The 17,344-nt window shown below is 39.8% G+C and overlaps 1 protein-coding gene across 1 annotated transcript in view; it reads right to left on the bottom strand.

Annotated features, from left to right (window-relative positions):
* Positions 1–1,084: 1,084 nt before the first annotated feature.
* The window catches only part of LOC121697882 (deleted in malignant brain tumors 1 protein-like), a 136,930-nt gene continuing 120,670 nt past the window's right edge, over positions 1,085–17,344 (bottom strand). The window contains 6 exon segments of the mRNA XM_042079670.1: positions 1,085–1,413; positions 1,543–1,857; positions 10,943–11,251; positions 11,366–11,668; positions 11,840–12,148; positions 12,238–12,546. Coding sequence (XP_041935604.1) covers positions 1,100–1,413; positions 1,543–1,857; positions 10,943–11,251; positions 11,366–11,668; positions 11,840–12,148; positions 12,238–12,546 — 1,859 coding nt within the window. The 3' untranslated portion in view covers positions 1,085–1,099.

Genomic DNA, 17,344 nt, shown 5'->3' with positions numbered 1-17,344 from the left:
CTCACAACGCTCCCCATTAGCCACTTAAGCTCTGCTTCGTGTTCATGAGTTTACTGTAATCGTTAGTCCAGGGGTGTCCAAACTTTTTGACTGAAGGGCCACATTGGGTTTTGAAAATTGGCCAGCGGGCCACACACAAATAATAATAATAATAATAATAATAATAATAATAATAATAACAACAACAATAATAATAATAATAATGTTTTGTATTATTTAATTTTGTTGTAGAAAATTAATTTCTTAAGAAATACTGTTAATTTGATGCTGTTTAATTCATTTATAAATGGTGCACTGTCACTTTAAGACTCTTTGCCAGCTCCACTCAAATATAGCCTGTGGCTAGTGCTGTGCCTATGGCTGTGCCCTCTCACAGTTTATAAATGGTCAGTAGTGGGAACTACTGTTACCATCGCCCTCTCTCCCACGCTCAAATGCGTCCCCAATTAAATGGACTAGCATAACGTAGTTAGATCTGCTGCAAAGGAGATACTATGTATCTCGATGTGACAAGCTGTTTTGACATTGACATTGTAAACGTTCTCTAAGAAGAGTGTAAAGCAGTTTGCAGTAGCCTAAAGTTAACCACAACGTCGTCTATCGCTGGAAAAAAATTGCGAGCGGCCTATGATAAACTAATAAATGCTCGGCGGGCCGGATTAAAGTGCATGGCTGGCCGCAGTTTGGACACCCCTGGTTTAGTCATTCGCTGATATGTAAAACACTGACGTGATTTGTTTTGTAGCGGAGCGTTCTATGGGTTGCCAGGTTGGTTCTATGGGTAGAGCACGCATTTGAAATATCGCTCGATCACGCAAATTTGATCGTGGGAAGCCAAAATCGTGATTGTGATTAAAATTCGATTAATTGTGCAGCCCTACTGAAGAAGCTACTTCTTCTTTTTTTGAACTGAGCGGCAGATATGAACTGAGCGGCAGTCATATTTTGTACCGCTATGTGGTACACAGTTACATTTCATTCACACTGCATTTATAATACCAGTCATGATACCATCTCAATATGGTAATAATGGAGTTTATGTTTGTAAATGTAATGATTTATTAATGAATTAGTTAATGGCATTTCAAATTAGTGGTTGCTAACCTGAACAAATGACTCCAGCATCTTCATCATGGTCACAGTTACTGCTACCCCACCCCCTGTGGCCACAGCTCTTCAGTGTGGACTCTGATCCCTCACAGCTCACGTCATCCATCTGGATTCTCCCTGATCCCTCTCCAAAGTGAGCACTACCCAGAGCCTGTACAGCATCACCACAGTCCAGCTCTCTACACACCACTGCAGCATCAGTCATACCCCACTTATCATCACACACGGTGCCCCACTCTCCTGCATGATACACCTCCACTCTCCCAGAGCATCGACTGCCTCCATTCAACCTCACCACTGCATCTGTGGGATTGAGAAGACAGCGACACATCGTTGACTGGCTCAGAGAAATATCAAAATAATACTGATAAACAATAGTCTGTAATGTTTACATTGGTTCGTAATTTAATAATAACAATCAAAATTATTTACCAACTTGACAAACCAATCCAACATCGTGCTTGTGAGAGCAGTTGCATGAGGGTGTAGGAGATGTTGGGCAGAGTTGAATCTGAGTCTCGTTGCCTCCACACTGGATCTCCTCTGACCACACCTGGCCCACTCCCTCTCCAAATGCAGCTGCTCCCAGCACCTCTACAGGAGCCCCACAGTCCAGTTCTCGACACACAACCTTTGCATCCTGCCAGTCAAAGGCAGCATCGCACATTGAGGCCCATTTCTCTTTGTGAAACACCTCTACTCTCCCGGAGCAGGGGTCGGATCCATTAGATAGCCTGGGTACTCGGGCTGAAGTTCAAAGAAAGCCAATAATACAAGCTTCATCACCATGTGTTAAACACAAACAATACATCAGACATACAGTAAATATGAACATGGGGAGAGTGTAGTACTGTAGCTGCCTGCCTTTTTTGTTTTTTTGTTTCCCCTACCAACAATACTCGGTGACCTTGAAAAACAGAGATCTATGTGAAAATTCTCCTTTAAGTCCAGGACTGTTTTGATATCTAGTCTTTAAAACATAGCCTATGAGCATATTGAGACATTTTGTCTAACATTAGTGAGCTAACATTTAACGCACTTCACACCCATAAAGCCATCTGTGTGGCCTGGGTGTTTGTCCGAACTTACTCCCGCCCACAACATTTGAGGTTGGGAAGTTCGGTCTGGCATTGCTCCGTTGTGGAGCAAGTATGCTCGCCCTAGATCGGGCGGACCAATCAAATCGGCTTTACGATGATGGACAGGTGAGCAACAGCGCCTGTTCTATCACGTCATCTGAGCACACTAAGATTAGGCTTATGTTTGAAACAAAAACGCTGTGGCTAGAAGGAGACATGACTTTTAAGACCCCTTATTGAAAATGCATATTGTTTAATGAGGTTTTTTAACTGAAAACGATTATTTCATTTTTTCTGAAAACTTTGGCCAAAGTTGAGATGTGGGAAAACTCGAGTTTTGACTTTCATCAAGGGAAAACAGCGCTTTTGCATTGTGACATGTTCCCTCGTTCGTTTGAAATCTCTGATTGACCACTTGTTCAATTTGCGACAGCCTTTCCCAACTGTTTAACATGTTTGTAGCATATCAGTGTTCAACAGAATTTTTTTAAAAATGGAGGGGATATAGGCCATCAGTGTTTTCCTAATAGCCACTTAGCTATTAGATTTCGCTAATGAGTGTTGTAGGCTAGGAGTTATTGACGGCACTAACTTTTACAAAAGACCAGAAAACAATGTTATGGCCCATGTACAAACACAATTATACAGGAGTCATACTTGTTGATACTTGCAAGATGAATCTATGGTAAAGAGATTAATTTGATATTGGAATGAAACATGAACCAGATATTCTTTCCATGTGAAAGTGGACATACAGTAATTATGAATGTTATTGGGCCTGACAACTATGTCATATCATACAAGCTTAATGAACTTATGGGTCATTCCGCGTCGGTTCAACCAGGGCCCACGCACTTAGGTCTCAAAAAATTCTGAAAAAATGACCAGGTGTACTGTACCTATGTTACCCAGGAGACACACTGTAAAATTACTCTTATGTAAGATCAATACTTTCCAAGATACAGCCAGTTTTACAGGGGGAGGGGGGTGTCGATTTTGTTCGGCCTCTTTTTTTTTGTCAAAGTTCACAAGCCCACAGCTCAAGAACTAAACCATGTAGAAAGCTCAAATGTTGCATGCTGGTACATAAATAGGAATAGTATGTAGCAAAATCGTCACGTTTGGTCTGGATAATCCTGCACGGTCATAGCTGCCCCTCAAAGTTGATACAAATTTTATTGGAGTTTTTGGCTGGGCTCTGTTTAAGCCTTCAGAAGACATATTTGTACTCAACATAGGCTCTTGATTTATTTTCCTTACTGAGATAAGTAGAAACACTCTCACAAAAAGCAATGAACAGAAAACAAATCCCTTCAGGGTCTGAACAGCAGACCTCACAAGTCTGAAAAATAATTTTGGTTATCATTTTCAGAGCACCCAAACACCTTGTGGGAATATACAAAGATTTTTTAAATATGTTTTTCTTTATTCTCCATGATCCCTTCTTTTTGAAAACACCAATTTCACTTGTCTTATGCAAATCTTTCTTTTTTATTTTCCACCCTGAACATGGGCAAAGTGCCCCATTGACATCAATATGTTTTATATAGTCACCACACTGCCACCTGTGGTTGTATAGAGTAACCTGTGGTAGCTCTATACAAAACATATTGATGTCAATGGTGCATTTTGCCCATGTTCAGGGTGGAAAGTGAAAAAGAAAGATTTGCATAAGACAAGTCAAATTGGTGTCTTTGAAAAGAAAAGATCATGGAGAATAAAGAAAAAAATATTTAAAAAATCTTTGTATATTCCCACAAGGTGTTTGGGTGCTCTGAAAATGAGAACCAAAATGATTTTTTAGACTTGTAAAGTCTGCTGTTCAGACCCTGAAGGAATTTATTTTCTGTTCATTGTTTTTTGTGAGAGTGTTTCTACTTATCTCCGTAAGGAAAATAAATCAAGAGCCTATGTTGAGTACAAATATGTCTTCTGAAGGCTTAAACAGAGCCCATCCAAAAACTCCAATAAAATTTGTATCAACTTTGATGGACAGCTATGACCGTGCAGGATTATCCAGACCAAACGTGACGATTTTGCTACATACTATTCCTATTTATGTACCAGCATGCAAAATTTGAGCCTTCTACATGGTTTAGTTCTTGCGCTGTGGGCTTGTGAACTTTGACAAAAAAAAGAGGCCGAACAAAATCGACACCCCCCTCCCCCTGTAAAACTGGCTGTATCTTGGAAAGTATTGATCTTACATAAGAGTAATTTTACAGTGTGTCTCCTGGGTAACATAGGTACACCTGGTAATTTTTTCAGAATTTTTTGAGACCTAAGTGCGTGGGCCCTGGTTGAATTGACGTGGAATGACCCTTATATGACTTCAGGCAGTCCAGGTGAAAACATAGTTGATGTACTACAATAGTTCAAACAGTAGAACAGAAAATCAATGACAATCAACAAACTGACCTTGTCCTTTGATTCTCATTTATTTTCTCCAAGACTCAGAATGTCCTGCCTTTGCTGCTATAGATCTGGCTTACAATGTTATATTTGCGCTTTACTCTGACTTGAAATATTTATTTATTTGACCTTTATTTAACCAAGTGAAACCCATTGAGACCTTCAGCCTCTTTTGCAAGGGAGCCCTGACATGACATGAGAATTTAGAAAAATGTATAATCATTATAAAGTAGTAAATTCATACATGCTGCATACATCTCAACATGCTTGGCACCTGTTAGGAGTATATAGTTGAACACATGGGGATAAGCTGGGGGTCTTAGATTTGTCCATATATTCAGAGAACATAAGATGTGTTGGGACCATTATACACTCAATGTAGGATATTACTCTATGCTCTGCCTGAGAACATGAGATTCATGGTAAAGCATCATCTCCCAAATGGCTCCCAGTTGTATCTAAACCAACCAAAGCTTGACTGAAACATTGTAAAACCATTGACTTGTTTTAAATTAATTAAAAGACAGGTCCTCCTCGCATGATCCTGCTGAAAACTGCAGGTTTCATCTCAAGCACGCATGTATTATGAACGCACGTTTTTTTATGTAGCCAGTCGCGGACATTCATGCGGTTATATTTCACAACTTTTGCGAAGTAGGCCTTGCCATACTGGAAAACGCTGGCAAGCAAGCTGCTGACAGATATTACAGGTATTATAACTTAAGACAGATATGTTCTTCCCTAGGCTAGGCCAGCAACACACGCTGGAAAGATGCAAACAGACCAACTTAACATGTAGGCCAACAAAAAGTTGTATTTAAGACTTAAGACTTTTTAAGGATCCGCGGGAACCCTGTTAATTACAAAAAAATGTTGCATAAAACATAAGCCCCTTTCCTATATCACATCTGTATGTCTGAAATGTGTTACCCTTAAACTTCTAAATACCATTACAGGAGCTAGTTCCACGAAATCTAGGCCTTCTAGAATGTGGTGTTATATACTAGTTGGTGCTGAAGACTAGGAGTAACACGCTCTGGAAATTCACAATTTCGTCGCCGTTTAAAAAAAAAAAAAAAAAAATAGTCCAGTATTTCTTTCGAAATTGAAATGAAGTTGTATGGACTGGACTATGTTTAAAAAAAAAAAAAAAAAAAAAACGGCGACGAAATTGTGAATTTCCAGAGCGTGTTACTCCACACTCAGCAATCGACTCCTACGGACTTTCCCCTAAAGATGGCAGCCTTTCCGGAAAGGTACTGGCTTGATGAAATTCATTCTGGACTCTCTATCCGACCACATAAAGACCTCGGGATACTTCGGTTTGGCTTTAGGGACCCTCTACTCACTACCACGTAAGTGTAATGTTGTTTGGAACTGTAGAAGAGGTATAAAAATAGCGTTTTGTAGCGGCGAAATGATATGCCCGCGTCACTTCCAGGCTTTCCATTTTAAAAAAAATATTGTGAAGCCAAATCAGCGTTTTGGTTATCCACCAAAAATATTTTTTAGTGTCTATACAGTAATAATCTTCTAACTGTGAAAATGTCAGACCCTATTTTGCCTTATTTAAGAAAATTGAAATTGCTCCTTTTGTTTCATAAACGAACTACAAAAGAAGTCACGTGACTTTACCCTTCGACGTTACTCACGGTAGCATGGTTTGTTTATTAGCCTGGTTAGCATTGACACTTAACACTTACAGCCAGCTCTTCATGTGAGTAGAAGCACAACACCAGTTATCCAGACAAAAGGTTATCACCACACGGTTTACATTACGTTCCGTTATTACAATTCAACAATTTACAATTAACAATTCAACTGATCCTAAAAATAAGGTATGACCACTTGAAGCAATAGAGGTGACCCCAGTACCTAACATATGGAAGGCATTAAATTAAGATCCCAATGTGCACCGAGATATATTTTTTCTAAAAAAAAAAATCCCATCCACTCCGCTAAACTCTAGGAACGCAACCACTAGATGGCGATGAGATTACTTTCCCTCCCTATGAATTCAACTCCCACACACAATGTCTCATTAAACGAACGAAACTGACGAAATCGAAAGGACTTCAGTGCAAATTGCGCGCTGAGCACTGATTGGTCCAAGTACACCTCGCTGCAGCCTGCGGGAAGGCTTGACATCAAGCCCCGCCCACATCCAACTCAGCCATGTTTTCTTTGCCTACGTCACTCCCCATATGCTTTGGCTTTACTACTGACAGCCCGGTAGCGAAATATTGTTTCATTAGATGATAGAAACTGATGATTTAGGCTAAACACAAATGACATTTCATGCAATAACAGTGAATTTTTCATGTAGGCCTAGGCTAGTTACTGTAATTGGGTTCGTGCACTTTTTCGTTCATTTGATTTCCGGTTTTGAAACAATAGCCATGCACATTCAAAAAAATTGGTCATTTTAAATATTGATGACAATGTGTTCAAACGGAAAACGAGCCATATTTAATTTAATTTAGTCCTCAAAAGTAGAATGGTGTGTTGTTTCATTATCATGGACTATCAGTTTAACAGCAATAATTCTCCATTACAACCAAATGTAGCCTACAAAGGGGCGATTTTGCTTTATTAAAAGCAACAAAGGTGGACAGTAACGAAGTAGATGTAATTCGTTCCTGTACTTAAGTAACATACCATACAAGTCCTGTTGGCAAATTTGAGGAAAAGTCGGCAAAGGGGCTATTTCACACAATTTGAGGGTGTTGAATTCAATTTTTTTGTTTACCAAGCTCAATTTTGAGTTTTAAGCTTGCTAATTAGCATAATTCACATACTTTTTGGTTTTGCCATCAGATATCATAGGAATTGCAAAAAATAAGGCATTAATATACTCTTTATGTATCAGATACTGTATGTTGTAGGACAGGACAGGAATTACCCCAATGACCCTCAAGTAGCAAATGAAAAAAAGCTAAAATTAAAATATAAATTGAAATAATAGCTAAAATGCAGTATGATGTTTAGAAACTAAATAGATTCCTTGATAATAAATTGATAGAATAGTAGGTGACTGCTCATTTTTCTGTAGAAAGTACTTACTAACTCACTTGTAACTAACTATTATGAACAGTTGTTAGTCTTTACAGAGGATTTATCCTGTTATTTTGTTTGTTTGTTTTTTCCTGTAAAGGCGACTGTGCTTGCCTAGTTAAAACATCTCACTGGTGCTCTTTCCTATCATTCAAATTCCAGCCATGCAGAAAATCCAGCCATCCAGTCGTGCATGAGTGCTGAAGAATGCTATGGAGATTAACCTGACTCTCGCCAGATGAATTTCGTTCCGCCTAGCTCCACTCATCCATCTGGGATCGATCTATTGGAGTGGTGTTTCAGAAGGCTGGGCCTTATCGAAAATCCATGCATATGATTTGGATACGTCACATCTATGAAACTCCTGCCCTGCGTCCTGATTGGCTCTACCATAAAATCTGGTGCCGAAATCACTCTCAATGGAAGCGATCCCAGATGGATGTGAGTGGAGCTAGGTGGAACGAAATTCATCTGGCGAGAGTCAGGTTAATGGAGATTGCATTATTTGCAAAAAAATAGACAAGATATCCTTTATAGTGCAACAAAAAGAAACATTCTCCAGTGCATCATTACTGCATATGATGCTGAAAGGGAAGTGGACCTAGGACAAATCCTCAGCTATGAACTGATTAATGTCCCTGTACTGTAGCTATTGCAGAAAGCGATGGTTATTTGTGAAGTGGAAATAAGTCTATCCTCACTCAAGTGCTGTCTAGCAATGTGGAATGTCCAGTAGTGATCACTGCAAAAAACTGCTCATTCAACACTGGTAATAGATGCTCAAGATCTAGATGTCTTTAGGACACCCATCTGACTTCAGCACATTTAAGAAGTATGCAGGAAACTTTGTAAGAAACTTTTGTATTGTAATTTTTGTATTTGTTATGTGGTAGCAAATGATGTTAACAATCCAAGAAATAGACCTAATGTAGGAATGCACACAGATATTGCAACAGATAATGGTGTAGGCCTATCTGATTAAGACCTGAGTGGTTGAAACGTACTTATTAAATTACATGGGAGCAAAAAAGACTTCACTTTTTTCCCTTTGCAACAGTCAAAGAAATCCCATAAACACAGGAAGGCCTAGGGTAGCCAGATGGCCTAAAGATTAGGTTCTTCTGCATAGCATTAAGTGATTTGCATGCAGTAATTTGAACACTGACCTCGATCAAGCCTACTTTGGCTATTTAAAGGTAATTTATAGCCAAAACACCACACAATATAAATGAGCTATAACAAACAATAAAGGACTTAAAGGGGTACTTGGCAACTATTTCAGCGTAATAAACACGTTTAGAAATCATTTGGATGGTTAAATGACCTGTTCCTGTGAAAATGGTGACTTTCCCCGCTACGCCTAGCGTCCCCAGGCGGAAAACCAACCTTGCAACATTGAGACTACCGTCCCGGAAAGAGAAGTGAAAAACAAGAAACTCGTTTTAAATTGTGTTTCTTACCTTGTAACATCCACATAGTTCTGCCAAACTTATGCCAACCTTTCGCTAGCTTGTAAACAAATCCATGTGCTTTATCGTTACCTTAAAAAGCCTGCGCTCCCGCACTACCAGACTCACCAACAGCTTCATACACCAAGCTGTAAGGATGCTGAACTCTCTCCCTCCTCTCCCCCCTCCACCCTCAGCTACATAACATCCTGGACATTGGACCCACAATGGCCGCCTGCACTACTCCACTTGCACACTTGTACACTTTACAACTTGTTGTTGTTGTCCTGAAAACACAACACTTCTGCTGTTCTTACATAACTTGCACCACTATGCCACTTTCTTTCTTACTTAGGTCAAACAGAACTACCCAAGCCTTTTATTGGCCTGACTTTGCACTAGTATTTTATTGACTGTCTATGCACAATTTCAACCAAATTTTGCTGCTCTTATTTTTTCATTATTATATGTGCCCTCTTATTTACTTATTTACTTACTTTTTTGTTTACTTGAATGTTATGTTTGTCTGTGGACTTAAATTGGTAAAATATGTCTTGTCTTCACCGTGGGATAGTGAGAAACGTAATTTCGATCTCTTTGTATGTCTGGAACATGTGAAGAAATTGACAATAAAGCTGACTTTGACTTTGACTTTTCCCACAGTTTGAAATAGCATAATGCACAATTTCTCCAGCAGAGGGGGAAATCCTGTCAAGTTTCCCTTTAATCGCACTCAAACTACTATTTGACTGACTACAAAATAATAATTATGTAGGAAGTTTAGAAGTTAAAACCCAGAATTGAAGAACCAAAAGTGCACCAAATTCAATACAAATATACTTGGAGGAGGCCTACGTCCTTTCTTTTCCAGATATTTTAGGATTAGGATATCGTTTCTGTATCAAGATATTTATGGCAGGTATTGCATCGAAGTCATAATTTTGGTATTGTGACAACACTATACCAGAGCCATTCTGTTTTCTAGACATTGAGGATCGGAGGCTCTACCACCAACAAGTGATGCTTAATGGCATATTAGAAAAGCACATTATCAAGCTCTAGTATGGAGGCAAGCACACATACCAAATCCAGTGTTACTAGAAGTAAAATGTTTTTTACTTGTCAGTTGTTGCTGACGGTAGATGCAGTTCTGCATTAGGCTTATTCCCGCTATCTAAGTTCATATGTACTGTAGGATATATTCTGAGTTGAAGGTTATTTGTGCAACTTGTTATTGTGATGAAATGCATTAAACACCACATGAGTGACTCACTATGTTAGCAATACAAATTTGGTTGTGTTTTGATTAGAATTTCCGAGTTTATTACATGTTAACTGTAATCATGTTCCCATCGAACGAGTACGTAGGCAGGCCAAGGCCAGGCTAATAGTATGGCTTCTTTAATGCTCAAACATGTATTTAGAGAACACTTTTATTTGGTTTTAGTGATTACTTTTGAAATCAACCCAATTTAGGGAAAAATAAGCACAAAAAAAAAATCGCTATTTTATGTTAAAATGCTGGTTATGCGGCTAAGAACTCAGAATTGAGCTTGGTAAACAAAATATTCAGAATCAGCACCCTCAAATTAGGTAAGAAGGGTGGTTTACCAACTCTTCCTCAAATTTGCCGTCAGAAGTTCTCTTCTGTGAAGCTGCTCATCCTCTATAATGAAGCAGGCTAGACCACGCCACACACACACACAGGAGCAGAACACTGCATTTATAATACCCGTCATGTAGTACCAACTCAATATGATAATAATGCAGTTAATGTTTGTAAATGTAATGATTTAATAATGAATTAGTTAATGACATTTCAAATTAGTGGTTGCTTACCTGAACAGATTACTCCAGCATCTTCATTATGTCTACATTTATGTTTACCCCACCCCTTATGGCCACAGTTCTTCAGTGTGGACTCTGTTCCCTTACAGCTCACTTCATCCATCCAGATTCTCCCTGATGCGTCTCCAAAGTGAGCTCTACGCAGGGGCTGTACAGCATCACCACAGCCCAGCTCTCTACACACCACTGCAGCATCAGTCATATCCCAATTATCATCACACACGGTGCCCCACTCTCCTGCATGATACACCTCCACTCTCCCAGAGCATCGACTACCTCCAGTCACCAACCTCACTACATCTGTGGGATTGAGAAGACAGTGGCACATCGTTTGGCTGGCACATTGACTTGGTGAGAGAAATGTCAAAAGAATACTGATAAACAATAGTCTGTAATGTTTACATTTTGTATTACCTTTACAGACCAATCCAACATCGTGCTTGTGAGAGCAGTTGTGTGAGGGTGTAGGAGTTGTTGGGCAGAGTTGTATCTGATTCTCGGTGCCTCCACACTGGATCTCCTCTGACCACACCTGGCCCTCTCCCTCTCCAAATGCAGCTGCTCCCAGCACCTCTACAGGAGCCCCACAGCCCAGCTGTCGACACACAACCTCTGCATCCTGCTGGTCAAATGTGGTACTGCATACAGTGTGTCTGGTCTCCTTATGAAGCAGCTCCACTCTCCCAGAGCAGTGAGAACGGCCCACCAGTTGGACTCCTGTAATTCACCATTTAACAAAGAATAGCATGCAAATTCACATTTGTATGTGTGTTTTTATTTAAATTACCCTATCACTTGCATATTTTTAATATGTTGTAATATTATGATAATGTGACGTGTAATAAGGCATATTATTTACTAAACTATCATTGTTTTCAGTTAGCACACCTGAGCAGATGACTCCTGCATCCTGATGATGACCACAGTTTTCTGTACCCCATCTTTGTGCGCTGCAGTCCTTCACTGTTGACTCAGACCTCACACACTCCACATCACTCATCCAAATTTCTCCAGAACCCTGTCCAAACTGAGCACCTTTGAGAGCTTCTGAAGCATCTCCACAGCCCAGCTCTCTACACACCACTGCAGCATCCCACAGGTCCCATCCGTTATCACACACTGTGCCCCACTGTCCTCTGTGTAGAACTTCAACTCTTCCAGAACAGCGACTGCTGCCATTCACCAACCTCACAGCAGCTAGGATGGGAATACAGAGATGATGATATATTGGGACAGTGCTAAAATATGGCAGATTTGTTACCATGAAGCCAATATTTTATTTGTACCTCCGCAGATCAGCCCAATATTATTCTCATGTGAGCAGTTGTTGTTCATAAGGGATGTGGGACAGAGTTGAATCTGAGTCTCGTTGCCTCCACACTGGATCTCCTCTGACCACACCTGGCCCTCTCCCTCTCCAAATGCAGCTGCTCCCAGCACCTCTACAGGAGCCCCACAGTCCAGTTCTCGACACACAACCTTTGCATCCTGCCAGTCAAAGACAGCATCGCACATTGAGGCCCATTTCTCTTTGTGAAACACCTCTACTCTCCCGGAGCAGGGGTTGGATCCATTAGATAGCCTGGGTACTCGGGCTGAAGTTCAAAGAAAGCCAATAATACAAACTTCATCACCATGTATTAAACACAAACAATACATCAGACATACAGTAAATACGAACATGGGGAGAGTGTAGTACTGTAGCTGCCTGGTATTTCTAGTACTACAGTATCTTGAGCTAAGGAAGAACAGAAATGTTTTTATTAGGGCCCGAGCACCGAAGGGCGCAAGGCCCTATTGTTTTTGTAAGGATTATTATTATTATTTGTTCACCTATTTGCTATTTTTGACGTGGTTAACATGGATGAAAAGTCTTGGAATTTGGCACACACATCTGGTATCACAATGGCTACACAGGCATAAAGGCTTGGCCCTGGGCGTGGTCCAGGGACTCAGTAGCGCTCCCCTTAGGTGATTGATCCAGTGGTTGGCACATACTTTTAGCTAGACACACCAAATTTGGTAGGTGTGTGTATCTCCCCAAGATGAACAACTTTTGTATGTGCAATGCAATAGTCACGCCCAACAGGAAGTGAGATATTTGGGATTTTGTGCAAACTAAAATGTGATGAATTGTGATGCCAAAAAAAGGTGCTTCCCATTGGTAAAAACACATGAAATTTGGCACACAGATCGAGGTACCATGAATACACAGGGGAAAAGCCTTGGCACTGGGCTTAGCCCAGAAACTCCATAGCGCCCCCTTATGTCACTGTGACTTGTTGTTGGCATATAGTTTTAGATACACACACCACATTTGGTGGGTGTGTGTAACTACCAAAAACAATCAACTTTTGCATTAACATGCCATTAGCCACGCCCACAGGAAGTGAGGTAATTGAGATGTTGTATGTTGTGGACATGATCAATTTTAACATACTCCTCCTAGATGGTTGCTCCGATTCATGTGAAAGTTGGTATACATGATGCCAATATGCTTCTGATTCTAAATGGAGAAGCTTTTTTTGATATGTTGTAATTTGACGAAATGGCGAAACTATGAATTTTAATACCCTTCCACAAAAACAATAAATGTGTCTTAATTCACCATGCATGGCTTGCAATGTTTTAAATTTAGCAGGTTATTGAATACCATGGTAATGACAATATTGACAAGCCCATAATCCATATTTGGCATAGTGCCACCCACTGGCAACAGAAAGAATGACAAGAACACTGATGTCACGATGGATTTGAACGTACTCCTCCTAGACGGTTTGTCAGATTCATGTGAAATTTGGCAAATATGATGGCAAGATGACACTGATGTTAAATCGTGAAGGGATTTTTGATATGTTGTAATATAATATCTTACACATAAACAGGAAATGTGCCATTAAGTCAAAGTGCATTGAATCTTCTCAGTCTGACAGTCTGAAACTTCTCAGGTTAATAGATATTATGATTAAGAGAATATCCAGAAACCCTATTGGCCTGCCTGGCATAGCGCCACCACCTGGCCAAACAGGAAATGTGTCAGAAATGGACAATGCCTTAACTGATTTATTTGAATCTTGGTAGGTATAAAATATTGGAAATCATTATTGTGATGATATTCACATGTGTAATTCAGATACCTAGCATAGCGCCACCATCTGGCTAAGCATGAAATGTGCCAGAAATGTTCTATGCTTTGAATAAATGGTCTGAAACTTAACAGGTTAATAGATATTATGATTATGATGATATCTAGACACCCAATGGGCCTGCCGGCATAGTGCCACCTGGCCAAGCAGGAAATGTGCCAGAAATGGACAATGCCTTAAGTGATTGATCTGAAAGTTTGCAAACATTTTGGATATCATTATTGTGATGATATTCACATGTGTAATTTCCATGCCTAACATAGCGCCACCATCTGGCCAACCAAAAAGTGTATCAGAAATGTTCTTTGCTTAAAATGAATGATCTGAAATTTCTCAGATTAATATATTGATTATGATGACACCCAATGGGCCTGCCTTGCATTGCGCCCCCACCTGGCCAAGCAAGTAAATGTGGCAGAAAATAAAATACAAAAACAAATAGCACACGCATCAAATATGTACATTTCACACCACACCACGCACCACATCGGTGCTTTGTTGGATTCCGACATGTCACAGGTATGGCCCGCAGGTGCTCGGGCCCGCCATTGCCGGATGCGGCTATATTTATTATTATTTTCCCTACCGACACTACTTGGTGACCTTGAAAAACAGAGATCCATGTGAAAATTCTCCTTTAAGTCCAGGACTGTTTTAATATCTAGTCTTTAAAACATAGCCTACATGAGCATATTGAGACATTTTGTCTAACATTAGTGAGCTAACATTTGATGCACTTCACACCCTAAAAGCCATCTGTGTGGACCAGTGTGCTCAGCTGGAGTAGTATGGGTGAAGGTAGAGAAGGTACAGACTCATGTACAGACTAGATGTACCACAAAGCGGTACAAAATATGGCCCATGTACAAACACAATTACACAGGAGTCATACTTGTCACTTGCAAGATGAATCTCTGGTAAAGAGATTAATTTGATATTGAAATGAAACAGGTTATATGAAACAGATATTCCTTCCATGTGAAAGTGGACATAATTATGAATGTTATTGGGCCTGACAACCATATCATATCATACAAGCTTAATGAACTTATATGACTTCAGGCAGTCCAGGTGAAAACATAGTTGATACAGTTCAAACAGTAGAACAGAAAATCAATGACAATCAACAAACTGACCTTGTCCTTCGATTCCCATTTATTTTCTCCAAGACTCAGAATGTCCTGCCTTTGCTCCTATAGATCTGGCTTACAATGTTATATTTGCGCTTTTCTCTGACTTGAAATATTTATTTATTCAACCTATATTTAACCAGGTGAAACCCATTGAGACCTTCAGCCTCTTTTGCAAGGGAGCCCTGACATGACATGACATGAGAATTTAGAAAAATGCATAATGATTATAAAGTGGTAAATTTATACATGCTGCATACATCTCCACCTGTTACGAGTATGTAGTTGAACACATGGGGATAAGCTGAGGGTCTTAGATTTGTCCATATATTCAGAGAACATAAGATGTGTTGGGACCATATATACACTCAATGTAGGAAATTACTCTATGCTCTGCCTGAGAACATGAGATTCATGGTAAAGCATCATCTCCCAAATGGGATGTTATCAGCATAGAGAAGCAGTGTACAGTAAGGCCATGCACATCCCAGGCCAAAATTGGATGGGTGCAGGATCCAGTACAAGAGTATCCAAAAGAATAAGGGTGTTCCGCACACCCGATTCACCCATTCACATTTTTTTAATTTTGTTTGTGACATTTCAAGATGAGCAGCTCTTCCTCAGACTAGATTAATCATTTCTGTTTCAAAAGTCACAATTAACCAATGGGAGGTCACTCTTGAATGATAAGAACTGAGGTTATGATTATCTTTCAGCTCTTTTTCAGTCGAGTTCGCTCAATGTTAACCAATGGGAACACATGTACCACAGCGCCTCATTGGTGACGGTGGACAATATGTGTCCTGCATAAGATTCAACCCCAAGGTGCATCGCACACATGGTTGGTTGTCATGAACACAAACCTACAACCTAGCACAAGCAGGATACGGACATGTCCCTAGTGTCTGGCTGTGGTGGGCGTGCTCATCTAGCTGATGCTACACAATAGAGCCATGATAATATGACGTATTTCTATCAGGGTGCCCCACGCATAGTTAACAGTAGGGCTGGGCGATAAAACGATAGCGATATGTATCGCAATAGACATGTAACCGATATCAATAAAAAATATGTTCGATAGAACATTCGATAATTAAAAGCAACACACACCTCTTACGTTGTCCATAAATAAATAGGCTAAATATAGCTTGCATTGTAGTATGTGCAACTCTACCAGAGTAGGCGATAGAAGTAGGCCTACCTCAACACAGACTCTCAATGAGCCCCCTACACTCTCTCTCTCTCTCTCTCTTAACAGGCGCATCCCTCCTCAGCATGCACATGTAATCCATTCACAATCGTGCAAGACAACTGGCTAAATTGCTATTAAATTCGGTTAGCATCATTAGCACGCTGTACGAATTTGTTCAAAACTGTTGCATTCAAATTGACTGTTAAATTCTAATAATCCCAATCGCGATGCAAATGGAAAAGTATTTTCCAAGACTCAAACGGGCCTGTCCCAAGGAGAAAAAGTATGCATTTGAAACTTAAACACACGTGGGGAAACTGAACAGTCTAACCAGTAGACTATGATAAACTAGCAAATTAAGCTACTTTGTTTACAATATATCCAGGCTTCAACCAGTGCTGCTTTTCATTCAAAATATGACCGGCGCTCAGTCCTGTACATCCGTTCCGCGAAAATAAATCACATCAATTTGTGTATGCTTGTTTGGCATGCCTGAGTGTGTGTGTGCGGCTGTACAGAAAGTAGCCTACTGGTGCTGAAAAGGTGAATAGGTTGTAGAATAGTCAAAGAAGATGTAGCATTGTTATAAAACCTTTAAAATCTCTAAACAATCACAAGTAGGGCAGTTCATCACAGTTCATCCATTGCAAGTGGATTGATGAAAGGTCACTTACACCTGTAGGCTACATTGTATTTGGGAAAAGCAAAAGGTATCAGCATAATGTTATTTATTTATTTTTTATGTATTTATAAACAAAAACATCTCTGTCAGCTGTTGAAAACAGCATGGAACTATCAAAAACAAAGGTCATTTTTGGATGGATGGATTTTTTGTGAATGTTTCTTCTTCTACATAAGATTTTAGTCATCTTTAGTTCATGTAATACTTTATTGTCAATGCACAAATTAAGAAACAGTAGTCTGA

This window comes from Alosa sapidissima, chromosome 22 (assembly GCF_018492685.1).
Source record: "Alosa sapidissima isolate fAloSap1 chromosome 22, fAloSap1.pri, whole genome shotgun sequence".
In the NCBI taxonomy this organism is placed as follows: domain Eukaryota; kingdom Metazoa; phylum Chordata; class Actinopteri; order Clupeiformes; family Clupeidae; genus Alosa; species Alosa sapidissima.
Note: the sequence above shows the minus strand (reverse complement) of the source record. Positions and strands in the feature narration are given on the sequence as shown.